Source organism: Rhamphochromis sp. 'chilingali', assembly GCF_963969265.1.
Source record: "Rhamphochromis sp. 'chilingali' genome assembly, chromosome: 2".
Lineage (NCBI taxonomy): Eukaryota > Metazoa > Chordata > Actinopteri > Cichliformes > Cichlidae > Rhamphochromis > Rhamphochromis sp. 'chilingali'.
The window spans coordinates 57336369-57363471 of NC_137930.1; the positions used below are offsets into that span (position 1 = coordinate 57336369).

The 27103-nt window shown below is 39.8% G+C and overlaps 2 protein-coding genes across 5 annotated transcripts in view; one reads left to right on the forward strand and one right to left on the reverse strand.

Moving 5' to 3' along the window:
• Window positions 1-3883: 3883 nt before the first annotated feature.
• Window positions 3884-5506, reverse strand: c2cd4a (C2 calcium dependent domain containing 4A; the record flags this gene model as incomplete). The annotated part of the gene is made up of 2 exons (XM_080875552.1): window positions 5370-5506; window positions 3884-5253 (listed from the first exon to the last, which is right to left on the reverse strand). The coding sequence occupies exon 2, from the start codon at window positions 5225-5227 to the stop codon at window positions 3884-3886; it is 1344 nt and encodes a 447-aa protein (XP_080731678.1). The 5' UTR covers window positions 5228-5253; window positions 5370-5506.
• A 2540-nt stretch (window positions 5507-8046) lies between these two features.
• The window catches only part of tln2b (talin 2b), a 96415-nt gene continuing 77358 nt past the window's right edge, over window positions 8047-27103 (forward strand). For 3 of the 4 annotated variants that reach the window (XM_080874700.1, XM_080874702.1, XM_080874703.1), the window contains exon 1: window positions 8047-8157. The gene's annotated coding sequence lies outside the window, so the exon portion shown is untranslated. Of the gene's footprint in view, window positions 8158-23300; window positions 23345-27103 lie in introns of those variants that run through there. The other variant, XM_080874701.1, reaches the window with a different exon arrangement.

A 27103-nucleotide genomic window follows, 5' to 3' on the forward strand; every position in this document is an offset into this window, starting at 1 on the left:
ACACCCACTTGCTCTTATTTCCATACCACATCCTCCATTCCTCTTTCTTTGTCATCCTCTCTTATAGGTACGCAACACAGGAGCCAATGACTATTCAGTGAGGCATTCACAACCAAAAGGGGGGTAAAAAATGCAAAGAGCTGATTAACACTGTACTTCTTGAAGTCAATATATGCAATTTTCAGCATAGATTTATTATTTTCATTTCATACTTTTTCAGCTGTGTTGTTACATACATATATAACATCATATAAAACTAACTAAGAAAAGCTCCACTTCAACTCATGTGGGCGAAACTGACAAATAAATGGAATAAATGACTGAGCAGTTTTCCATGAACAAAAGTTCAATAATTTCTTAATCTGAGAAGATAAAAAAGGTGGAGCAATAGAGGCCCTGCTGTCCAGAATGTTCAAACACATTTAAGTGACATGCTTAAGTGTTTGTCATATGCTTTGTACCATTAAGAGCCTGGTAAAACAGAAAACAAGATAAGGAAACTGGTTGGAACAGACTCTTACGTAGGAAGCTGTAAAATGGCAAGAGAGATATGGCCGGGGAAGGGGACGGTTTGTATATCTTATGATAACATTTTATTTCCATTAAAAGAAACGAATGGACACTAAATATGTGTGGATGCGAGCAGAGAGCTGAATGCAAGAAAGGAATTCACAGTAATGAAGACTGAAACATCTTTTATTATTTCTACTTGTTGCTGTCACTTCCAGGTGCCCATCTAATGTACTTTGTCAATATGCATTAGCTGGGCAAAGGCATCCTGGTGAATGAAGGTAACCAGGCAACTGTTTTCAGACACTTGAGATTAAGCCAGTGCACTTCCCCCTTTGTACGTTTATGTTCATAGTGCAGAGCTTGTAAGGAGCCAGATGTTTCCTACAGATAGTATGAAATGAAGCTTCTAGTAATTGAACAGAAACACAAACCGAATTTGAAATATGTTTTAGGTTTTTACCATGCAGATAAATACAGAATTATTAGCCCCCGTATGAAGTTCAAGGTTTTAGTCAAAATTTTCACAGGTGTTTTTTTTAACAGAGCAAGAGATTTTCAACATTTCCAGCAGAGTGTTTTTTAAAATACTAGTTTTCCTTAAAAAACAGCATATTTGGAAAGCATAAATGATTTGTATTTGCACAAAATGAAATAATTATTCCAGAAAAAAACTGTGGTTAATATTATTAGCCCAGAGAAAACTGTTCATTTTATGGAACCGTAACACAAAACACTGCAGTGCAAGGATATTATTTAACTTTGTAAAGCTCAACAATTGTCAAATCAATTGGCACTGAGAAAGCATCATACCAAAAACAAAAGAAATCAGTTTAGACTTAAGAAAAAAAAACGAAAAAAAAAACCCCTGCTGATCCTTACATAGTAGGAGATGGATATACAAAGCATTTCCAAGTGTCAAGAACTGGAGTGTCATCAAAAAATTCAAAGAGAGTCGCAGAACAAACTTGGCAGAGGTAGGAAGCGAAAGAGTTCAAAGACTCTGGGAAGAAAACTTTGTATGAGATGTGCCTAAAGACCCCAGAACAACTCTAGTGACTCAGCCACGTCAGGAATCATAGTTATGATTATAGTGAATTATAAGATAGTCGCTAGGACAGGAATGGACTGCAAGGTTGCACACCAAAATAAATTCAAAGCTGGTTTTGGGTTGTTGCTTTGTCTTCCAACACAACAACCAAAAACATGCGATGCCCCTGGTGAAGAAAATCTGTGGACTGAACTGAAGACCAAGGTTCATGCCAGAGGACCATCAGATCTGGAGGAGCTTGAGAGATTTGCTAAAGAAGAATGAGCTGGGGTTGCTCAGGAGTTGTGTGTGAGACTTGTTGAAAACTACAAGACTGCAGCTTGTCCAGCAAAAATGATACACAACTGATTATTAGCATCTGGGGTCTAATAATTTTCTGTTTTACAGAAACATAAAAAAATAATAAATTGGTAGTGACCATCACTGTTAATTTAGGGCAGCTGTTGAATAAACCTTATATTGAGTGATGATACTATAAAAATGTTTTTATGTATTAATTTTATCTTTATATCTGTGAATTAAAAGCCATGCTGAGATGGCCATCTACTTGACAAAAAGGGTGGAAACAGGAAAAAGCCTGACAATTGTTAAAGTGAGCCCTGTTTCCATGAAGTTCAATTATGGCTTTAATGCCATCATTTCAAATAAATAACTAATACGCCCACTAATTTAAAAAAAAAATGCCTGTATGTGGCACCAACATGGACACAGAGTGTGTTGCTGCTGTTGACTATCAAGACTAGAGAAATCATTGATGGACGGGGTAATGGGAATCACAGGTAATTCTCTTTTATGATGGGATATTTCACAGTTGAACCAACAGTTGATACGAAATGATCCAGCCGTATCAGCCTCCTTACGGAAATATTGAAATACATCCGGCTGTTGAAACATTTTGTTGGGGAATTTTTAAAGGCTTGTTTAAAAGAATCAATATGACCTTTCACATTACAGTAATACAAATGTGTTGAACAACAAACTAAATAAAAAGGTTTATTTTCACACAAACAAGTGTGAGGAGAGGGGATTTTCAGGCCTTTCTGACTATTGTGGAGCTGTAGTTCAAACTAAAGCTCGCACTGAGCTGTGTTTGTCCAAAGGCTTTTCTCAGGGACGTCATTCAAACTGTAATCCAGTAAACATATTCATTAAAAGCATCTGGCTTTATAATAATTAAAATCCAGCAGGTTATTGTTATAGCTTTGGTAGTATTTTTTTATTGTTAATGTATTTGTTTATTTTTCCCATTTCCTTGCATTACTGCACATCATTTTGTTATATAGTTTAGTTTATAACCAAAAGTTGTAAGCCCCCCGTCAGAGATATTCTGAGCCTGGAGAAACATATTAATCTTTAACCAGTAGTTATCGTGGCAGCTGGTGCTTTTAAGCCGGATCTTTATTACTCAGAGCAGCAGGATATGCTTGGAGCGTGTCTGCATTTAGAGGTGCTGCTCTGCTCGGTCGAGTAAACATATGTGTATATACACACGTTGCACTAAGATGCTGGTTTTTGGCTATTAAGGTGGCTGGAAGGAGCAAACATATTTAACTCGTACACTGTATTTAACGAAAAGCAGTGTATTATATTCAGAAATTAAAGGGACTTTTTGTTTGTTTGTTTTTATTTCCCATTTACATTTTTGCTTTGCTGTATTCTAAATAAAAGAGGATATTAGCAGGTTATTATTTGATATAGATTGACTTGTATGTGAAGAAAGACTGTTTATTTAGGAAATATGAGAAAAAAACTTTCTTTAACTACAATTTGGTGCAATAGATGCTCTTTTGATCTTCAGCAGATAATAATGAAATATGGCAGGAGGTGGATAAAGAAAACAGAGCTTCTCTTGTGCACCGCTGAAATTATACATACTCAAAGGTGAAATGGAAAAAAGCCCATGTGAGCTTTCTGGGTTTTATATATATTTTTGATCACAGAAAAGGTCAGGAAGAGGACAAAAGGCTTAGGAGAAATGGAGATGGGAGCCATCTCACTCCAGCGGATGGTACAACCACATTAACAAATTAATCACTGACAGGCTGTAAAGGGATATTTTTAAATGCGTGTTTTGTTTTTAACTTTTTCTTGGTGATTTGGACTTTTTTATTAAATAAAAATGTCTCTGTCCCAGGCTCAGTTTGTAATATCATGGTGTAACTCATCCTAAATTTAAAATTGAAAACATACTCAAAAAATGTACTCGAGACAGATAAAGTCAACTTTTTCCATAATTTAATTATTACAAAATCTTCTTTTATAATACAAAAATTTAAATAAATAATTCAGTACATAAAAAAAAAACTGCCAAAGTACTTCACTTTATAAGGTTACAATGCTTGAAAGAGGCAAATCACAATCACCAAGCAGATAGTCTCTTTTCAGAGTGGACATTTTGTTCACGACTTTAAAGCGAAGGGACCGCTGGCTGAGGTCTTCCTCTGAGATACCATCAAAGAAGAAATCCTCATTGAAGATCGGATTACGGCTCTTTCTGATGACAGTGCTGCGTTGCTTCTGGATTTTTCCGGGAATCAGAGACAGGCTGACACTACAGTTGATAATCTTGGGGTCTACAGACAGAGGATAAAGGCCCTCTGCACTGATGAGTCGAACTCGCAGTCTTCGGTTATCTGGACAGTATTCTGCTGAGAGTCTCAGACTGCCCTCTTTTCCAATGGGCACCATTTTTTCCTTCATGACCCTCTCTCTATGCAGAATCAAGTCCATGGGGAAAATGGTGGGTGGTGCCAGGCTGTAGTTGCTGGGCAGCCCTTCAGCCAACCCCTCTGATGCCCTCCTCATGACATTGGGGCTGTTGTCGGTGGAGCTGCCTTCATCTGTGGACAGGGAATTGTTCCTAGACACCATTGCTTTCCTTATGTTCCTTGACAACAGCAGTTCATGGCTCAGCGCTTTGAAGAGGGAAGACTTGGCAGGGCACCTGGCCAGCAGCGGCGAGCTGAAAGGAGAGGATTCAGTAGAGGAAGTGGTATCACTGTCTAGAGTGGTCTGCCAGTTTAGGGTGTAGCCTCTTGGGGAAAGCCTGGAGGTCAGGCTGTTAAGGCTGAAGGAGGAAGGAGAGGAGGAGGGCGAGGTGGAGGGGGTGAGTTTGGAACACATGCTGGATCGACTTCTGGGCAGCAGCAGGGGAGAAGAGCCTGGATCAGAATGGAAAATTGACTCCTTTCTTCTTGTGTGGGGGCTCTCTAGTAAAGTGCAAAAGCCATAGCTGGTCTGGGTTTTGGCTAAGTGTGGAAGCGATAAGGCAGCCTGGCTCTGAGGGTCTGCATTGGTGCTCTCTTCATCACTGCAGCCATCGTAGGGGCTCTCATCCACACTTTCTACCTGAATAATGTGTTGGTTGAACGGCTCATGAAACGTCATCTCCGTCTCAGGGCTGGGTCCTTCACCTGGAGGCACCTTCATAATGCGAGCTGCTCGGCTTTGCTCCGTGTTCTTCTCCTGCAAGGACAGGATCGTTGGGGGAATGCAGAATTCTGGGATGTTGTCAGGGGTGATGATATTAGGACAAAGAGAAATCCGTTTGGATTTGTCAGCCTTTTCTCCCAGCATGATGTCACCAAGTTTATAGCTGAGTTCTGCTGTCAAGGTAGGCAGGCTAGTTCTCTCCACTGACATGCGGATCCTCTCCACCATCCACATGGGTCCTCTGGTAGAAATCCAAAACTCTGTGAAAAAATAAAATAAAATAATACTTGAGTTGCTGAATTATGTTTTGAAATCAAATGCATTCACAAATAGTCAGGATATCCCCAACAAGTACTTGGCAGGAAGGTTTTCTTACCTTATATTCTGGGGCTATGGATAATCCACAATATTATCCCAAAAAAGGACAAAAGCTCCAGTAAGGTGCTGAAAGATAGAGAAGTTGTAAGGGCTCTCTTGACAGCAGATGGAGGTCCTGCAGATCTGTGGCTCTTTGAGAGACGCAGGCGGTTTAAATGTAGCAGGAAACCAATAAATCTAACACACGCCTCCAGCTCAAACAGGATCCTCCTGCTCTCCTTAGCCGCTGGTTCCCATGGAAATATCCGAACCACAACAAAGCTCAGTGTGCCTGTAGTGGCTGCCGTGCTGTTTAGCAAGATAAGCGTGTTACTGTACTTTGAAAGTGAGCAGCTGGTTTTTAAACAAACTGTTTTTAAACAGACTTCTAAATCAGATGTTTGTTTTTCCATGGAAATTAAATTAGAATGTGGGCTTTACCTTGTTCTAAGAACATAAAAAAGGTGATCTGTTTGATAAGAGTTCTGAACACAATTAAATAATAACTCTTGCCATTGATGTCTAAATTGCATTGTCAAAAGTTCAGGACACAAAACTGCCTTGCGTATTAACTTTAGGAGACATCGTTTGGTTTAAAGAGTTTAAGAAAAATAAGCAACCTGGTTTTTAATATAATGCCGATGAGTGTTTTAATGAAATAAAGGTGGAAATTTCTGTTGTTTGAACCAGGTGAGGTTGTTTATATTTGCACTCTTATCAATGTCATACTTTTATGTAATGTGGCAATATGCATCGAGCATATTGGTGATGTAATGATGCAAAAGTAATTTACTGCCATATCACTGCATCACCAATATTCCTGATGCAGTTTGCTTCATTACACACATGTCCTTATAAATGAGCCGAGTACATTTTCTGTCTTGAGAGTACTTTGAATGTTTATTTGAAATTTGAGAGAAAGATAGCTTTCCGCACTACGGGACTGGAGTTTTATGAAGGAAATCATCTGTGAAATTGGAAAAATTAAGAATGTGCTAAATGTGCTTGCTGTAACTCTTAAAATGATTGCAAGAATTGCAACAATATTTTCGATGGCATTAAAATACAGGATCTTTAGAATCTCTCAGGAAAATGGATTTTTTTTCACCTAACTTCTATCTTTACATTACTTTTCTTGGTTAAAAAGATACAATCTGGAGAACTCGAGACCCCAAAAATAAAAAAATCCCATAACCTGATTCTTTTATATACAGATCTACTGTATTTATATCAATATGTTATAGATATACAGAGTATTTATCTATAAAAGATGACGTTTGATATACTGAAGAAGGTCCTATTACAAATCTGGCTTTTGAAATATCAATATCATAATTAAACAAAGGCCAATGATAACATTTATTGGTATACTGAACATTGCTCTTTAGATCTTCACATATCAATGCAATGTTATGTCAATGCTTCCCTCTTGTGGTGAGACAGTTTGACACCTAGATTTAATTTTTCTTGGACAGCACAACAAAAGTTAGCTTTAACTATTAGTTAAACTCAAACACTGCAGAAGAAAACCTACATCAGTTTTCTCTACCCTTTTTTTTTTAAAATTACCTGGTACTACTACATCAAAGGCAGTTTGACCATCTTCATACTGAAAAGACCCAAGTGGAAAAAAACTCCACTCTGAACACGACAAAGTTCAAGTGGAGTAACTTGGTTACTGCGTGTTACCAGGCAATAAATGACAGGATGATGTCAGAGCTAACGCTGTACCTGGAAAGTGTCCTAAACGAGAGTCGCCACTTAGAAATGTTTGCCAAAATGTTCACGCCGCATCACTAATTCACACGTACCTTTCGAACACCTTGTACCCTTTATAGTATTGTATTATTTTGTGAAGTGAAGGCTCACATTGGATAGCGTGAGAAAATGAAAAAACAAAGCAAACACATTTTGATTGGGCTTTGTAGACTAGGATAATCGGTCCCGCTGTGATATTTTAATAGTCTTTTTGGAATACCAATCATCCATACCTATTTTGCAAAATACCGACAATACTTTTCACTCTGTCCGAGTCCATCCCTTATTTTCTCAGAGATGAGCATGTCCTTGTATTTCCTGACCATAAATGCTTCCATATCTCCATTAGGGGGTAGTATATGTTTAGAAAACAATAGTGCACCCACCGATAGGGGAGGTGCTGGCCATATTGATACATTAAATAATATTCTCATTTTGTCGCTAAAATATATCTTAATGCCTTATCTTAATTTGACTGCTTGATTATTGGGTTAGTGTAAGTGTAATTAATCACGAAAAAACAGACAGATACTCTTTTTCAATGTCGTGTGGGATGTACGTTCCTGCACGTTATAGCAAGACTTGTGGAGGTTGCCCCCACTTTAAACATAAACCTCCATGCCAGGCTTCCATTAACGCTTAGTGTGAAGACACGCTTTTGGCAGGTGCTCTACACTGCACAAATTAAAGCATTTTCAAAATAAGAGAGGTCAGTCTCTCAGATCTTCCGTGCGTCTATCCCTGTGCATGATTGCCAGGTTAATTTTATCTGCTCATCGCACTGGTAAGGTTGTAAATCTGTCTTCATCGGGATACATATTATCTGACACTGTGCGTGAGTGTGACGCCGCTTCCTTTTTGCGGCGCACAGATTTGTGGTCTTTTTTTTTCTTCTCCCCCCCTCATCCTTCTCCACTGTACGATAAACGAGGAGGGGCTTGATGCCGTGGAGGAGGGAGGCAGTCAGGCTGAGCTGACCCGCTTGCGGTGTGTGTCGCTTCGCCTACATTCAAGTCAGCTCGCATGCACTGACGAGTGAGGGACATCAGGTAGGATTTTGCCTTTTAAGAGATTCTATCCAGTTTCTTTTTAAATCCTGGCGTTATTCTTCAAGGTGCTGTTCCTCCCAAATGATCTCACTACAGGGAGGCGGACCGCTCGATGTTGGCTCAGCAGAAGCGCTGGCAACATTTCACATGAGCAGTCTGCAGACGACCTTTTCACTTGATTAGTGTGATGTTTTCCACTCTGGTATTTCCTTTTGCTCTTCTTTGGACCTGACATCTGTCGATTCGTTTGCGCGTTAAAATAAGACTGGTAAATCTAGCCCATTTCTTCGCCTACTGTATAACTGATTGCTTTTGACATTGACAGATAAGAGGTAACAGTATTTGATTGACCCACTTGTTTGGCGTTGGTGTTGCATTTTAAATATCTAGGCTTCCCCAGTTTCGTCCTTAGAAGTACGCTAAATAGGTAACTAATGCTGCTCAGCTCCAGCATCCTCGCTGCTCTGCAAAAAAATGTTTTGTACAGTAACTTGGACTTGACCTGAATGTTATCTGGATCGGCTCAACATCAAAGCTGACATTGACGATGTGTAGTGCGCATGCAGGGATGTAGCCACTGGTGAATGACTTACTGTAGGTTAATGAAAATGTAGGGAGAATAAAATACTGGTCAGTATGTTAAGACTGTTAACGCTTGCAGGGACTGTTGTGCTTTGCCTCAGTTTTAAAAATCTGATCATTAATTCATCTTAGAAGAAAGATTAGTGCTTTTCCCTCGTCTGATACCTTTACCAATCCTCAGAGTGAACATTCACCTTATTTTCTCCATGATGCCAACAGGGAAGACGCATAACTTCTGAATGAAGGACACGTCTCCTTAACCATTAGAAGCCCTTCTGCCTCATACAGATGCGCTGTGAAGAGAGCTTTTTTGAGCTATGGGCTATGTGGGTGTTTCACAGATACAGCTGTCAATGCTGCTTCAGCACAGTGACTCTGGGCTGAAGGTGCCAAACTGTAAATCCCCGAGATGGTTTTACATTGAGTAACATGGATCATATGTGTTTTTACTGGTTTGACTCATATAGCAAACCACGTTAGCTGCAGACTTGCACAGCTTCTTTTCTCTGTAATGGAAAAACTGTTTTTTGTTGTTGTTGTTGTCGTCGTCGTTTTTAAAGTCCATTTCCTCTTAAGTATATAATACAGCAGCTGTGCATTTACCACAAGAGGCATCCTGGATATTGATGGTCAATTCAAGGATACCGATGCCGTCAGGGAGTTTCAGACAGTGGAGTGACATGTTTTACCTGAGTGATGTGACTAGAAAGGTCAAGCTGTCTCAGCATGATGTCGACAGCTGAGATTCTGGATGGCTTAAAGGCATCACTGGCATGCTAGAGCTTTGATTCCAACTGGGAGTACCCATCCTTAAAATGCACTCCCAAATGGTACAGTAAGGCACTAGAGAGTGTGGGATAAAAGCTTCCACCAACCACACATTTCCAGCAAGAAATGGTGTAGGAGTACCTCTGTAGTGTGTTTAAAGCACCACTAATGCAAAACACTCTTGCATTTTACAAGGTATTTTGTGTGCCTTCCTGACTTTGTATCGCTTGGTCTTACTTTAAAGTGTAAGCATCATATATACAGCTTTATATTCATGGTAATTTGGGGCTTTAAATGGTTTCATTTAACTGTTAACTGCACAGCATACAGCTTTAATGACTTTAACAAGAATTGGGTGCACAAGTTTGAATTTATTGGATTTTTCTCTAATCTTGCATTAGAGTTAGACAAAAAGGAATTTTATCCCCAATTCTTTTAAATCTTTATGTTGATGGCTTGTCAAAGAAGCCGAGAACCCGTTAAACTTGGTGCAAGGTTGATAGTCTTTTAGCGAACCATATGATGTATGCAGATGATCCTGTGGTCTTTAGTCCTTGTAGTGCTGGTCTCCAGCAGCTCATCCACATACAGTGGTGTGGAAAAGTGTTTGCCCCCTTCCCCATGTCATATTTCTTTCTATGTTTGTCACACTTAAATGTCTCAGATCACCAAACAAATTTAAATATTTAAGAAAGAAAACATAAGTAAACACAAAATGCAGTTTCTAAATAAAGGTATTTTGAAACTGCTATCTGTGGTGTATCCCACAGATAGCTGAATTCAAACAAAGTGAAGATCTCTCAGTCTAGAAAAGGTTATAAAGTGATTTCTAAAGCAGTGGGACTCCAGCAAACCACAGTGAGAGACAATATCCACAAATGGCAATAACATGGCACAGTGATAAACCCTGAGTGGCTGGCTGACCAAAATTAGCCCAAGAGCACAGCGGCGACTCATCCAAGAGGTCACAAAAGACCCCAGAACAACATCCAAAGAACTGGAGGCCTCACTTGCCTCAGTTAAGGTCAGTGTTCATGATGCCACCATAAGAAATAGACTGGGCAAACACGGCCTGTTCTAAGATGAAAACCCCTGCTGAGCAAAAAGTTTGCCTCAGTTTTGACAGAAAACATCTTGATGATCCCCAAGACTTTGGGGAAAATACTGTGTGGACTGACAAGACAAAAGTTGAACTTTTTGGAAGGTGTTTGTCCCATTACATCCGGCATAAAAGTAACACAACATTTCAGAAAAGGAGCATCATACTAACAGTAAAATATTTTTGTGTTAGTTTGATAGTCTGGTGCTGTTTTACTGCATCAGGACCTGGAAGACTTGCTGTGGTAAATGGAACCATGAATTCTGTTGTCTACAAAAACATCCTGAAGGAGAATGTCAAGCCATCTCAAGCTGAAGCGCGTTTGGGTTCAGCAGCACCAATGAGGACAAACATCGAAGATTTCCAGAGTTTAAAATGTCAAATAATAATTTTGCTGTCTATAATAAGGTCAGACATCTTGAACATCTTATTACAGAACAAAAAAAGTTAATGCATATACAGATTGAATAAAGATCTCTTTATTTAGACAGATCTGTGGAATTACAGAAAAGCAAGTTTATGGAAATTTCATGTAGTTTATAATGTCACCATTATGTAATTAATGAAAAGAGCAAGACGCCTCAGTGCAAACATGTAACTGCTGGAGTCAGTACATTTGAAGCTTTATTAAGAAATCTCATATATACATTGATTTCCAGGCTCAACACTTAACAAATATAAGGTGTGGCACCACACATTATCAGTTTTTATTGTGGAGACATTGGTATAGTTGTTGCTTTGAGGGAAGGCGATTTGGGTGCCTTGCACTGAACGGGCTTTCAAGCATAGTCCAGAAATTTTCAGGGTAGAGGTAAAGTCTTCGGGAAGTCCATTCCAGTAGCTTATTGTTAGCCTGCTTTATCCATTCCAAAAAACAGCTTCAGTGCATGTTTGGCATCATTGTCCTGTTGGAACACCCAGCTGTGTCCAAGTCTAGCTATTGATTTGAGGTGAAGTTGAAGAATTTGAAGATAGTCTTCCTTCATTACTCCATCCACTGCAATATACCAGTACCACTGGAAGCAAAAAAGCCCCAAAGCATGATGTTACCGCCATCATGCTTGACAGTTGATACAGTGTTCTTAAATTTGAAAGCCTCACTTTACCGTGCCTCTTGTCATTATGGCCAAATATCTCAATCTTTGTCTCAGCTGACCATAAAACCTTTTTCAAGAAGGAACTTGGCTTGTTCATGTTGGTAGCTGCATATTTTAGTCAGTTTGAAGGTGTCCGTTTTGTAGCAGAGACTTCTGTCTTGGTTCATACCCTCTCAGTCAATGATGTGAAACTCACTTCACTGTGGACAGTGATCTTGGTGTCCAGCCACTTTTAGTTCATGGGCACCCAGAGCCTTTATATTTCCTGGGTTGTTCTTGAACACCCCAACCAGTTTCCTCTCATCCAAGGGTGAAAGTTTGGGTCTTCTTCCAGACTCTAGCAAAGTGGAGACGAAAAGTTGAAAAGGTTGTACTTGGATACCTTGGAATCTGCAGTTGTTCAGAAATGGCTTGAAGAGACCTTCCTAACTTACATAAATCTGCAATCTGCAGATCGAGTTCTTAGGATTTTCTTTTCACTTGTTGTTCACAATATAAGCCCATGGCTTGCCTGTGTTTAAAAGAAGAGACCTTCTCCTGCCTGAGCATCTACAATGAGTTCTGTACGCTTTCTCCACAATACAGTATTACACAGATATAATTAGATCTCAGGAACACCAATGTCACAAGCTCACATGCAGCATGCATCTGCCAGCGGCAACTGACTGCTGCTTCAAACAAAACACTAGATGCTATTCACAAGACCCAAGGTTATGAAAGCAGAGTTTGTAAGCTTCATCAAAAAGAGATTTGAAAAGTTTAGCTCAGAACACAAATAGAGATTCAACACTTCTAAGATTAAATAATATTCAGTATTTCAGTTTTATTGAGCACTGGCAATTAAAACCAAGGACTATTTAAATTGTAGCTTTTCACATTTATTGCCAACTACTTCGGAGGCCATTACTGCAATGATTTTGTATTATAGGAAGCTATAGCAACATCTCTGCTAGCATAGCTGTAGTTCACACTTTCAGCTCAGTGCCTAATTTGCTAATTTACATGTTTCAAACGTGTTCATGAAATACACCACACTCTCTCATGAAACACTTTTAGTCTGTGTTTGTTCAATTTCTGCGTTCTGGGGCGCAATAAGTAACACTAAAACTGCTCCGTGAGAACAATAACAAGGTCATGCATTTACGAGTAACTATTTTGAGCCACAAAACATCGAGAACAAGCAAATGCTAAAGACAAGGCCTCCTTCTGTTCATTAGAGAAGTGATTTTCCTCTCAGCTGTTGTAGTTGCTCTGTCATCAAGAATATATTCCTGGTTGGAATTCCCCAGGAAATGTTCAGTTGGAGGGTGGGAAGTAAGGGTTCTGAGAGTCATTGGAGAGTGTGATTGTTGAACTATATTGGATGCACGAGTGTGTAGGAGGTGGAAACTAAAACACACCCCATGCTGTCGGTGTGACCCAGCCTTTGTGTTCTGTGTTTACAAGGGAAATAGATTGGTCCTGTGTTTTCTCTCGCTGCTGTCACTGTGATCACAGCCTCTTTAGGGGCTGGCTTGCGTTTAGATTACTTTCTATAGAACAAATGTATGAGCTGGCCACCATTCCCAAACCCCTGCTATTACAGCAATCTGAAAGAACAGTTTCTCGAATTTTTCCATACAGATGAATGTGGCAGACAGGCAATTTGTTAAAGCTATATATAATGCGGATTTTTAATCGGCAAACACTTGACCATATTTCTAATTTGCTTTCAGATATGAAGTGAGGCTGAGCTCTCTTTCAATTAAGAAATGTAGTGGGATTAGATTAGACTGACTCCACACTTGATTAATAATGGTTGGACATTACAGCATAGCATTTAGACTGATCACATCCACAAGTCACTCAGTTGTTAAATTGTTAGTGCGTGAGGTTTAATGCAATATTGTTTTATTTTGGTGCTTTTAACTCACAGAAAAGCGAGCAAGCAATTCATTAATAATTCGAATTTCTATTATATACACATTTATATACACTATAAATGTGCTTTAAACTGGTGTGGCTGTGCCGGGATAAATCAACAGACTCAAAAAGTAGGTCCGTAGATGCCGCCATGATGTAGTTTAGGTCAGTGGCAGTCGCACAGCCTGTGGCACTTCTCATCAGCATGTCAAATTAAAATGCCAGTTTGAAGTACTAGACAACAGGTTTACCTTCGCTGCAATGCACACAGTATAGGGCTGTGCAAAATCTCATATCCTGATATAAGACATCTATCGTCCGATAACGATATAAATCACAAAAATGTAACATTTTCTGTTAATTCTGTGAATCTCGTGCACGTCGACTTGCGTGAAGTGTTTCCAGCTGCGCGTCGTGTACCTGGAGTCGAGTGTTTTAACCGATGCATGAAACTATACATTTTTAGAAATAAGTTGTAACAGCCGCTGTTTTCTTTGTGAGTATTTATTACACGGCGTGCTGCGGGGAAAAGCTTGTTCTAACGTTTGAGTCTAAGGTTTATTTTTTTAGCACCTGGCGGGTTTTTTTTTTACTTCTCATCCGTAATAATCTGCTCTTTAAGTGATTCAGTTTATTTTGAAAAGTTTTAACAGGATCTTGAGCTTTATTGTGAAAGGTTTATGTGGAACATAAACAACCGGACACGCAACAGTGTTACCGTCGTTGTTGCTAACGACAGCGCATAAAACAGGCTCTTGTCCGTCAGTAGTGTGGTTATATTAAATATAAGAGAAAGAGAGAAAGACGAAATTAATATAGCCACTACAGCGACCATCAAAAGGATGAAAACATATTGCCGTAAACAGTTTATTTTGCGACACCACGAAACAAATGATAGCATAAAATGAAACAGACGTTTTTATATCGTCATCCAATACATATCGGTATATCGAACAGCCCTAACGCAGTACACTATTCCAAATTGTGTTAGTGACATAAAGTGGCATCCTCTTACTTTCTGTGAATTTTTTTTCACATAAATTATTTGTAAATCAAAGAGTAATTGCTATTTTCCACTTAATTTGTGTGTGTGTTTTTTGAGTTCAGGCCACTTTGTTGACATTTAATCTAGCAGTGAGCACTTATCTAAATATTTGAACAAAGAAATTAAATTGTTTGCTCCTGTTCATATCGTATAAATTACTCATTGAGGAATCAGTTGTACTGGTAAAGTGCCAGTGAACAGGGTTGTGTTCAGCGCTGTTGACAGCACATACTAAGGGTTTTTTCAGTTAAAAAAAACAAAAAAACATCAATGCTTTGGTTTTGAAGAGAAACATGATCTACTTTACTTGAATCAAACTAATGATCAGCGCTGAAGGTCATTTGATATATCCCATTAAAAGAGAAGCACAGCTCAACTTATGCCCCTTTGTCCCCAAAGAGTGAATACAGTTAGGTATTGCGTTTTCATTGCAGGAGCTGATTTGCTGCGTTTTTTTAAGTCAGTTTATTTTGCTCTGTTTTTACAGTGCAAACGGCTGCTTCAGACAGGTTATCGCCTGGTTGTCTGTGTTGAGTTACAATGGTTTGATAATAATAATAATAATAATAATAATAATGGATACTTTATTGATCCCCATGGGGAAATTACTTGTTTTTCTCTGCATTTGACCCATTCACTCTGTGAAGCAGTGGGCAGCCCACTAAGCAGGCGCCCGGGGAGCAGTGTGTAGGGACGGTACCTTGCTCAGGGGTACCTCAGGGTAGCCGTTAAGTGGATTCGAACCGCCGACCTTCCGATCATGGGGCGACCACTTTACCTACTGAGTGAATAGTGACCATGCTGTAACCTGCCCAGTTTCTCTTTGCACCATTGTAGACTTACTGGTAGTGCCTCCAAGCTTCCTCTGCCAGAAACAGTGTGTTTGTGGGAACTGTGTATTGATATACTCAAAAGAAATCAAATACTTAAGTTTCTTATGCAGTCAAAGTCTTCTGAATAGCACCGTTATAATAATATTAATGCCAGCTGTAATTGCTTTACTACAGTCTAATGTACTGTATAGTGGTATTTATTTTTGTTCTGCTTTTGAAGACATTTCCATGTTCAGTTTCTGAAAGATCTCTCAAAGACATGATGGTACACCCACGATCCTCTTTTGTGAGAGCATTTTTCACTGGAATAGAATTCCCTTAAAATGCCACTCAACCAAAGGTCAATGTCAGTGTTGCCTAAATCCAACTATCCATCTGCTATGTGCGCGATAAATGCATCAAAGACAAATCCAGAGCACTGTAACGAAGTGCAGTTAAGACTTGAATCCCTTGATGGACCTAAGACACATTTTGTGGCTCGAAGACAAAAAAAGAGTAGCATTTGAAATATGAATGTGTCTACACCCTGCTAAATTTCTACATTTCTAAAATCCAATACACCGCTAAATCTCTAAAAACCAATCAAGTATGCGGGTCTATGACACAGATATGGAAGTTCAGGAAAATAAAAACAGGTGTATGGAACATGCAGCTGCACCGTGGGGAAAAAAAAACAGCCAGAGTGTGTGGAAATATTTCATGTCTGTGTCACATGATCATAGACACAGATGTTTAAGATCTGTACAGATAATTCAAGGTGTGCTGGATTCAGTAACAGCCAGATAAAGTAACTAAAATGACATTATTATAGTATATTGGTTTAGGGACAATTGACGTGGCAGTGGTTTAACATCAAGGTTAATTGTGGGCTGTCAGGTCCTTTGTGTGCACAGTAGCTGTCAGCCTGTTTTTGCGACTGCTTGGGGAAAGGACTCCCCTGTCTGAAGAACAGCACTGAAATTACTGCTATCCTCTGCTCTGATCCTCTGCAGGCTGCTGACCAAGCGAGAACTCCTCCTTTTCTCCCCCTCTCTCCCCCCTGGCTCAGGGCTATGTAGTGTCAGCACCTCAGTTCTTCTTAGAGAACTGTGGACTCTCACAGACTATCAAAATTATTTTATATTGGTATGTCTAAAGTGCATTTAGCAGCCGGATGCTGTAAAGTGTAACTAATTGCGTTACTTAAGCCTTATATATTTAGATTAGGTGTACAGTATCTTATTGATATCTTATTCCAGTGTTTTTCTCTAATTTTTCTATACAACTTTGCACTGTCCACTGTTGTAACAAAACAAATTTCCCACACGTGAGACTAATAAAGCTTATCTTATCTTATCAGGAGTAGTGGCCTTGTGTTTAGAGCAAAATTATTGTCTGATTACATTGAGCAGAAGACACTAGCAGGTTCTTTTTGAGGGGTTTTAGCAATTAGAGCTCATACAGCAATTGTTTTGGACTGAAACTGGATGAAACATATCTTGCTGTTCTTTAGAAACATGTAGGCCTTTCGTAGTCACACATAAAAAATAAAAAAAAGTAGCTTTTTCAAAATTTACTTAGTGCTGATGTCATTTTATGTATATGGCTATAGACTGGCCACATATGAAGTACGCCAAAGACAGAGGATCAGCAGAGCTGTTTCACTAATGCTGCCTAACAGCAGCTAACACCAGCAACAAAACAGCAGCACTTACCGAGTGCTGTAGGATATCTTCAACAACTCACTTCTGTATCGCTGTCATCGGTCAGAAGTGAGCTTCACTGACTCATCGACTCGCATCCCTTTCATAAACCTTTACAACCTCCTCCACAGTGAACAGATGTAGACGCACATTGACAACTGAGGTAAAGAGCGGACTTGCAGCCTACACTGTAGATGAAAATAGGCCAGAGGTTGTCCTACACTGTAGGGGTGCAACGATACTCGTATCGATATTGAACCGTTCGATACAGTGCTTTCGGTTCGGTACACACATGTATCGAACAATACAAAATTTGTAATTTATTTTATCAACTTTCCTTCTGACGATGCTGTCTGTGTTGAGCGCTCAGTGAATCTGCGTTCGACTACTCCGCCTAGGCTGTGTGAGCTCAGACTCACTGGTGAGATGAAGTGAAGAAGACTGGATCATAAGTGAGGAAAACTCAGTATGATCCAATCTGTGTTATAAGAAAGAAAACTTAAAACAGAACAGTCATCAGTCATGTGCTTAACCTTAGTCCAGTCTTTATCTCAGTGTCCAGTTGGTCTAATTGGAGAAAAACACCTTTCTCTACTATTACAAATGACCTATTTTGAGCTGGAGATTTCTTTAACACGGAAAGCAGTCCTACAGAATGGTGAGTAGAACTATATCAAGGAAATTAAACTTGATGGGTAAATTAAAATGAAGAAAAAATATCCATCAACTAACAAAAAATACACAATTGAACTGCATGCTTCTGTCATCTATTGCTGCTAACCAGCCTGCAGGGCCTTGTTAGTCAGCAGCTTCACCTAAGTGCAAGCAGGATGCAACCCAATTGTGTATTTTTTGTTAGTTGATGGATATTTTTTCTTATATTAAACTATTTTATTTGCTGCACTGTCGAGCGCAGATCCACTGAGCGTTCAACACAGACAGCATCGTCAGAAGGAAGAGCGCAGGGCAAGCTAGCGAGACAGAAGTTAAGCTCTCCTTGCAACATGGCAAATTGAACCTCCCCCACCCTCATTCAGATCTGGCGTTTGGAATTATTTTGGTTTTCATGTGACGTATGACCCTGAAGGTAAGCGCGTCATGGACTAAAGTAAAACAGTATGTTGGATGTGCCACGCAATGCTCAATTACATGGGTGGGAACTAGTGTGTTAGCGCAGTTAGCTCATTAACGTGTTGGCCGTCTAGCCCCACGCACAGGGCGATCAGGGGTAGCTCGTTAACGAAGATTTACCGTGTTGTGGCGTTAACGTCATTTCAACGAGATTAACGCTGACAGCACTAGTGGGAACACAACGAATATGACTGCACATGTACACCGACATCATTCTAGTGCAAAGACAAGTGGAAGCAGACAAAAACAACAAGCATGCATGCTACTAACTTTACCCGAGTCATTTAGACAGCCGTTAGCACATGATTCTCCTTATGGGGACCTGATATGTTTAATATTGTGGCGAGCTCAGACAAGGAGGAGACGGAGGTGTCGTTTGGTCTTGCTTCCCGTGAGCTAGCCAGGGAGCACAGCCGTTTATTGACATCTGCAGAAGAACACTGCCGGTAGCTAACTGCTCAGCGCGGCAACCGCACAGCAGTAACAACAACAACAACAACACGCAGGGCGCCCCCTGACCCCAGAAGGACAGACCGTGGCAGCGAGAGGGCGTCACCCGTCACTATGGCAACATAAACAAAACAGAACTGTACAAACAGAACCCCGAACAGCCCTGACCCGCTACATAGCCCCCACCTAAGGGGTCAGTCGTCCCCGACGACCCCACTACCCCACACAAAGTCCTGCAAATGTCCAGGTGCCTTCTTTTGGCGCACCGGCCGGTCACGACTGGCGGGGGAAAAGTCACTCGGGTCAGAACATGGGGTGCCACCATCATCCCACTTCTGACACCAATGTGGCGAGCTCAGACAAGGAGGAGACGGAGGTGTCGTTTGGTCTTGCTTCCCGTGAGCTAGCCAGGGAGCACAGCCGTTTATTGACATCTGCAGAAGAACACTGCCGCTAGCTAACTGCTCAGCGCGGAAACTGCACAGCAACAACAACAACAACAACAACACACAGGGCGCCCTCTAACCCCGGAAGGACACACCGTCGCAGCGAGAGGGCGTCACCCGTCACTATGGCAACATATACAAAACATAACTGTACAAACAGAACCCCAAACAGCCCTGACCCGCTACAATATGCTAGCGATTTTTCCAGTCGGGCTACCAAAATCTATCTCTGCCCTGCCCGTCAGGCTATTGTAGGAAGGAAAAATATATGTCAATGCTTTTGCATACTTTCGGAAATGTAGCTGGGTAATTATGTCATTGGCATCGGTGAGCCACTGTCAATATGTGACATATTGAAATCCCGTTTGAATTTGCGCTTGTTTTTTGCTTTCACTTGTTTCACTTTGCAATCGCGCAAACTGTGTATAGAGAGCGACAGCACTGATTGGTGAGTGATGATAATTTGCGCACCAATTCCTCTGACATCGTCTTATCAATCGTTAGCTTACTATGCAAACATGACAAGTGAAATCTCCCGCAGCAAGCTTAAACATATGAGAGGTTGATCGCGCAGAGAATCGCTGACCTGTGTGTGTGTGTGTGTGTGTGTGTGTGTGTGTGTGTGTGTGTGTGTGTGTGTGTGTGTGTGTGTGTGTGTGTGTGTGTGTGTGTGTGTGTGTGTGTGTAAAAGCAGCAGGATATATATTTTAGTTCTGCTGAGCCAAATAAGACAGGTCAGGGTGAAGAAGTGACAGCCAAAGAAAAGCTTACCACAAAACGGAAAAGTTATGACAAATCAGACTATAAGGCAAAAAGAAAGTGCAGCTTTATGGTTTCATGGACAAAAGAATTTCTGTGGCTGCAATATGACGAGCTATATAACCGGGGCTGCACATAAGTGGTCGCAGGTGCGCATTCGCTGTCAAAAAAAAAAAAAAAAACGCGCACAAGATATGAAGTTGCAACGCGTGTTTGCATACATAAGATTTTCTGGAGGAGAACAGACATTTGTTTAAAACTCTTAAAGATGTCGAAGAAGCTCCTTTAAGCAATTACTTTGGTGTTCCTCCACCTCCAAAGAAATGTCAGGAGTCCGAACCACAAAAGAAGCACGTATTCTCGGAAAAGTGGTTGCAGGAGGTGAGCTGGCTTCAAACAAATGATGAACGCACAGAGATGTGGTGCGGAATGTGCCGTGAAAATCCCACTCTAGCGGACAAAAACAGTGCTTTTTATATGGACGCAAACGCGCGTTGCAACTTCTTATCTGGTGCGCGTCTTTTATTTTGACAGCGAATGCGCACATGCGGACCACTTGTGTGCACCCGTGTAAATAACATAATGTTCTGCCGGGTGTGTTGTTGGTTGGTCGATTTATGAGTCGACAAGCGCCTTTGTTACTGGGACCAGTCATTTTAAGAAAGGCCCCCATTAGAACCCATGAGAAATGCAAGAAATGCATTATTGCTCAGTCTGCAATATCTTTCCCAGAACAAACACCAATTGAAAATAACATACTAAAAATAAACCTGAAAAATCTGTTTAGAACAGCGTACTATGTTGCAAAGAGTGAACCACCACTGGCAAAATTTAGCAGTCTTTGCAAACTTCAAAAAGCAAATGGCCTAGATCTTGGTTCCACTTGCCTCTTACCCGTGACTTCAGCGGAAATTTCAAATTCAGGATCTGACACAGACTGATTCATGTCCTACACAGTTCTTACAAGTTCATAGAAATTTCTGTTCAATTAGAACCAAGTATTTGAGTTGATGATTGTAATTTTTATACAATGTTGTAATTTGTTTTTCAACAATTTTTTGATTAATGTTTTGTTTCCTTTACAATATTATACTTTAATGTATAATATTGTAAAGGAAACAAAACATCAATCAAAAAAATTGCTCTCTTTTTTTATTCAGGCTACTTACATTTATTTTGGGCTACCAAAAACTGAAGAGTCCCTGCCCGAAGGGCTACCAGGGATTTTGAAATTTTGAGAGCCCTGAGATATATTTATTTTTTTAATTACTTTTGTTTCAGCAACATTAAATTTAAAAACTGTACTTTTGAGTTAAAATATATATTTATAATTTTAATAAATGACAAATTAAAAAGGCATGAACATCTTTTTGTATCGAAAAAATATCGAACCGTGACACCAAAGTATCAAACCAAACCGAACCGTGAATTTTGTGTATCGTTGCACCCCTACTACACTGATCACTATAGTTAGAATTAAGCACTTGAATTTTGAAAACAGAATCCAGCTGACCGCAGTGTGCAATCTACTGACATCTGGAGGTGATATTTTACACACTGTAACATTAATTCACCAAACAATAAAGCTCAAACTGTTGCCTAACAGCTAAGATGTTCTCGATATAAACCTGCTTTGAGGCTATTTTGTGTGGAGCTTGTAAGCACTGAATCTCCGTATATTGATGGCTTTTTGTTATTTGTCTGTGCATGTCTGTGCATGTTAGACCCTGTCTTGTGGCCTGTCCAGGGTATCCTCTGCCTGTCACCAGGTAGTAAAGACTGGTTGGAAAGCAGTTAAAACAAATGGATAGGTGGAAATAAAATGTGCAGCATGTAACACCTGTTCTTTTCTCAGCAGTTGCAATCTTCTGACCTCGTGAGTTTTTTGTCACAACCTTAGTTGTTATGCTGATTCATTAGGCCAAGTCCAACATAAATCATAAATTACCGCTGTGGGAATAAGGATCAGGCTTAATGATACAACAACTTTAGCAAATGAGGATATTTTCATTCAAATCATGTATTAATTATACAAAATACTGATGCTATGTACTGTAACCTTGCTTGAGTGTACATTGCTGTTCCTAGAAAAGAACGAGCACTGAATATAAATGTTGACTTTCTTAAGAACATGCATTGTTTGGCAAACCCGTAATCAATTTCCTGTTACTGTGTGAGCAGCCACTAAAACAGAGAAGAAAGCAGAAGACTCATAAAGCAGAGGTTAACAAATATTTCTCTCTCAATGTTTTTTTTTTTTTTAATCTACTATGATTCCCAATTTTATCTATGGTTGTTAATGTGTGTTCATCTCTTGCAAAGTAAAGTCACTTTGACCTTTACAGTGGGGAAGGAAAAAGACTTTTTGCTATATAGCTGTTGGAATGGTCAACAAAAATAGCCCATCATATCATGTGTGCATTATTTGATTGTTTCCCTTCCATTATGCTCTCTAATTTCCTTCCTGCAGTCATTTGCTTGTGACAAATCTGTTACAAGCACAGGGAACATGCCTGCTGTGAACATGTGCATTATGGTAAAACAATTACTCAGCAGAATAATCATGATATTTATAGAAGAATTGTTCTGTTTCACTGTGAGTTTTAAAGTAGGTTGTCAAAGACATAAAAACAAGTGGTGATTGTTTCAATGAATTGCAGAACATCCTGAATAATTTTATAATGTAAGATGAGATATTAAAAAGCTTTAAATAGGGTATCAGCATAAACCTAAATCATGTATATTTCACAGATTTCTTCCTCAAGCAGTAAGATTTGATTTTTCATTTGGTGACAGCATATCTTAAATGATACTGTGTGCAATATTAATAAGATTAAAGCCACAGCTTTATCAGTCAAAGTGATGACTTGCTGTTTTTGATTCCCTTATCGTTAATGGGTTTTTTATATGGACAGATGACAGGTTTTTTTTTTTAGACAAAAAGCAGCACTCTGTCTGCAAGCTTGTGTAAGTTTTCAAGTAAGTGTCTTAGCCCCAGGAAAAGAGAGAACCCTGAATATCATAAAAATTATGCAAACCTGCAGTTACATTTCAAATGTATAAAAAAAACACGTGTTATTTAAAATCATCATACCTTGATGTGCATTTGTAGAATTTACCTGTGTTCTTCAGGAAAGAATTTGAATGTTTTCGGCTTTGAATGCAGGGGCTGAAGTGCCGCTGGCAGCCCAGTAACTTTGTTACCATCCCTTGAAATACTGCAACATTTGTCACATTCCTGTCAGTGCGGGTGGCATAGGAAAAAAAAAAAAAAGATGCTGTTGATATGGAGCACGGTGTGCTGACACCAAGTATCTAATTCCATAGCATATGAGGATGACTTGCAGGACACATGGCTCGGCATACTATCTCTCCCTCATATCTTGAAAAACGGTAAAAACACAACTTCTTTCCCATTTTCTGTGTCTTTTTATAAATAATGCCTGTCAATTTTTTCTGTTTTAAACCCCCAAACTGCTGCTGCGATACAGATAAGACTTTGGTATTGTGTTTTTATGCATTTACTGTTCAACAATATACACAAACTGCTTTACTGAACCATAAATTGTCATGCTGATAATAGATGGCTCTATATGCACCGCTCACTTTACGCAAGGAATCATCAAACCATTTTCTCATAGTGACAAATGTGAACAAATTGCATGCGTTGCGCTCTTCCAAATATATGCAAGATAAAATGTCATGCAAAAGCCAAGCATCAGTGCATTAGGCAGCCTGAGAAGTGTATTTTGTCAAAGTGGCAGACATGCGTCTTTTCTTTTCCCAAATTGAGATGCCGTGTGGATGTTTAAAATGATATGGTGTTACTTTTTTCCCACCATTACCATCTGCTCAGTCCACTATATGGCAGCTGTTTGCTTCTCCCTCTCTCTGTTGAGTCTTCAATTTCCACAGACACAGAGATTGATGGAGCTGCAGCTAATGGAGGCGGCTGCCCACCCACAGTGGACACGGTACACTTGTGAGGCTATACCCACAAGATGACACTCTCCTTTCGGTCTGGCTGATCTGGTGTCATATAACATACCAAGTGTATCTGTGCCAGGCTCGGGTCAAAGGTCGTTCCAGTACAAATGAGCACAACTGGTTCTTTGCTGATCATGCCTTTAAAAACAGAATGACTTAGATGATTTTTGGGGGGCTTGATACCTCTGGTAATGCTGAATTTCTCCTGGTTTGCTTCTGGTGTGTCTCATTCATTAGCTATGCTTTCTGCCCTTTTCATAATCTCAAATCAAATGTACTGCTGCCACATGTGGGATTATTGATGCTGTTATTTAATGACTGTCAGGATCTCTGGCATTTATTTGTGATCTATGGTCTCTGTGAAGAGCTCATACTGGGAAACATGCACTATATTTACAGTTTGATTTGATTTCTCTGTGCCTGGGAAAAGGCTGTCATAAATTACAGGAATCTCATGGAGTGAGGCACTGTGAAGCTTTATAAATTCCCCACAGGGAGGAGGGACAAAGAGACAGTGGAGGAGGCTGTGCTCTGAAAGGGCGATCTGTATGCGACTTCAGTGGGAGACAGCATCCTCGACTCATGGCACAAGCTCAGAGGCATTGCTTAGAATGTGGCTGGCTTGTCATGTAAGGCGAGACTGGCCGAGGCTCTCTGCTAGCCTCGGCCTGGAAACGCTTCTCATTCAGTCCCTCTTTGTGTCGGTAATGTTTTTCATGAGCGCTAAGGGCATTTAAGGAGCAACATCTTCAAGATGCTATTAGATATATTCCTGCATTTTGGTGTTCTTAGCAGTCTTTTAGCAAATGACACTATCTAATTTGGACCATCAGCCTGATCTGCTGCCAATTTTTCGGTGCATACACCAGCACAGCACATCCTGGGTGTCGTCCAGTGAGATAGATCTGTCTCCCTCTCTTCGGTGCAGAACCGTGGGACTAATTGAATTACACTTCTTAGTCCCATGGGAGTGCACAACTAATCAGCTGGAATCTCCGTGTTTGAAGGGGATGGTATGTCGTATCAAGGCTATACAATGCTTCCCCTGTGAGAAAGCGTTTGTATAGTTTTCTGTGACTGTAACATCTCCGAAAGGTGCTTAATCGATTGTTCTTTAACCTCTTGCTCCGTTTCCTAAAACTCATCTAAATAAATGTTTTAATAACTGTGTTTCGTATGTTCCAATAGATTGTTTTTGTTTTCAGGTATTATCTTATGTATTAATTTATTCTATATATTATGAGGATAATATTAACTATTATTACCTATTTAGAAGATAAGCTCATAATATCTTTTACAAGACAAAGATGGACAAGTAAGCAGCCATACAACCCAAAACATCTCAAAAAGTGGCTTCTGAAAAGAAACAAGCCTCAAAGTCTTCTTCCCTAGATTCCTTAATGTTTTCAACAAGAGATAGAAGCATGTTTAAATTTAGGTCTTTCTGTAAATAATTACGCAATCGAGGTGCACAAGAAGAAAATGCTGTTTTCCCAAGGTATGTCAGAAGTCATCATACATACATCAAAAAGAAACAGTTTAGAAGAGCATATCTGGTAACTGGGACAGAGAAGGTTGCAGAAGTCAACTGAAAGTTTACCTAAAAGGGCTTTATAGGGGAAAATATGCCAGTGCTGTTCTTTGAGTAGTCAATAATAGCCCACCATAATAACCAACCCACCAAATCATTAAGAATGCAATGGTGAGTTAGAGACTTTGCTTTTGCAATCCTAGAAAACTGAACAAGAAGCATGCAGAAACTTGGGACATAATTAGGATAACAGACCTTTCCATGCACAAAGAAGAGGAGTGTGTGAATGCCAAACATTATTAAATGTTTTAAGGATACTGTGAAGACAATAAAATGTATTGTGAAAATGTCAGCAACTAGTATTATAAAACTTTCTGATCATCATAATTTACAGATCGTATTAACAAAACACCAGCCTTTTTTGCTCGTATGAAATGGTTTTTGTTTGCTTTGTTTTCATCATGAAAGTTAATACCATGCTTATAAATTGACCTCTGGTTGCAGTTGCATGAAAGTGTGTTCTTCATTAGAAAACTACTCTCTTTCCTTGTTAAACACAGGTAAGGCTGTGGGGAGAACTGCGGGTGTCTCCTACTGTGGACCCCTTCGTCTGTGGCTTTCTTTGTTGTCACCCTTTCATAAATCAGATTTACTGCTACATCTGTAGTGCCCATACTAATGAAGTAACACCCAGTGCAGAGACACAGCATTGATTTCATTTCCTGCCTCTTTGCCTGCTCCCTGGGTAGCTCGATGGAGATTACATGATGATATCATATAAAAGAAGAGATTAAAAAATCTGTATCCAACTGCAGTGTCACAGCTGTGTGCTCAGCTTCACAATTAGGTGCTGGAGTTTAAGAGGGAACTGCAGAGATGACCCTCGGTACCATGGGATAAGTTTTTTTTTTTTTTTTTTTTTTTCCTCTTTGGAGATGCTTGGAGCATAATTTTTTTTGTCTCGTTAAACCACATCGTTTCAGATGGGGAGATTTTTTTTTCTTTTCTCTTTTCTTTCTTTGTTTTTTTTTTTAACTGGCCACCTTATTAGTTATGTCTGGTTGGGCTGAGCCCATTTTTGCTGTCAGAACTAGCTTAATTCTTAATTACACAGATTTAACTAAACGTCACACCGCACATTTGCTGCACCTTTGTCAGGTGCACATCAGTAACTCAAATCTCTGATTCCACCACATCCCAAATGAGATCTATTAGATTGAGATCTGGTGAGTGTGAAGGCCGTTTGAGAACAATGAACTCACTGTCATGTTCAAGAAATCAGTTTGAGATTAATTGGGCTTTGTGACATGATGCAGTATCCTGCTTAAAACAGCCACTAGAACATGGGCGCACTGTGTTCATAAAGGGGGGGTTGAACATGGTCAACAACAATGCTCAGGTAGGCTGTGATGTTTTAACAATGCTCGATTGCAACTAAGGGGCAAAAGTGGGCCAAGAAAATCTCCCCACACCATTACACCACCAGCACAAGCCTGAACCACTGATACAAGGCAGGATGGATCCATGCTCTTGTGGTATTTACACCAATTTTTGACTAAACTATCTAAATGTTGCAATAATTTTTCACATTTTCTATATTAAATATATACATTGTAGCCTCAGCTTCCTGATCT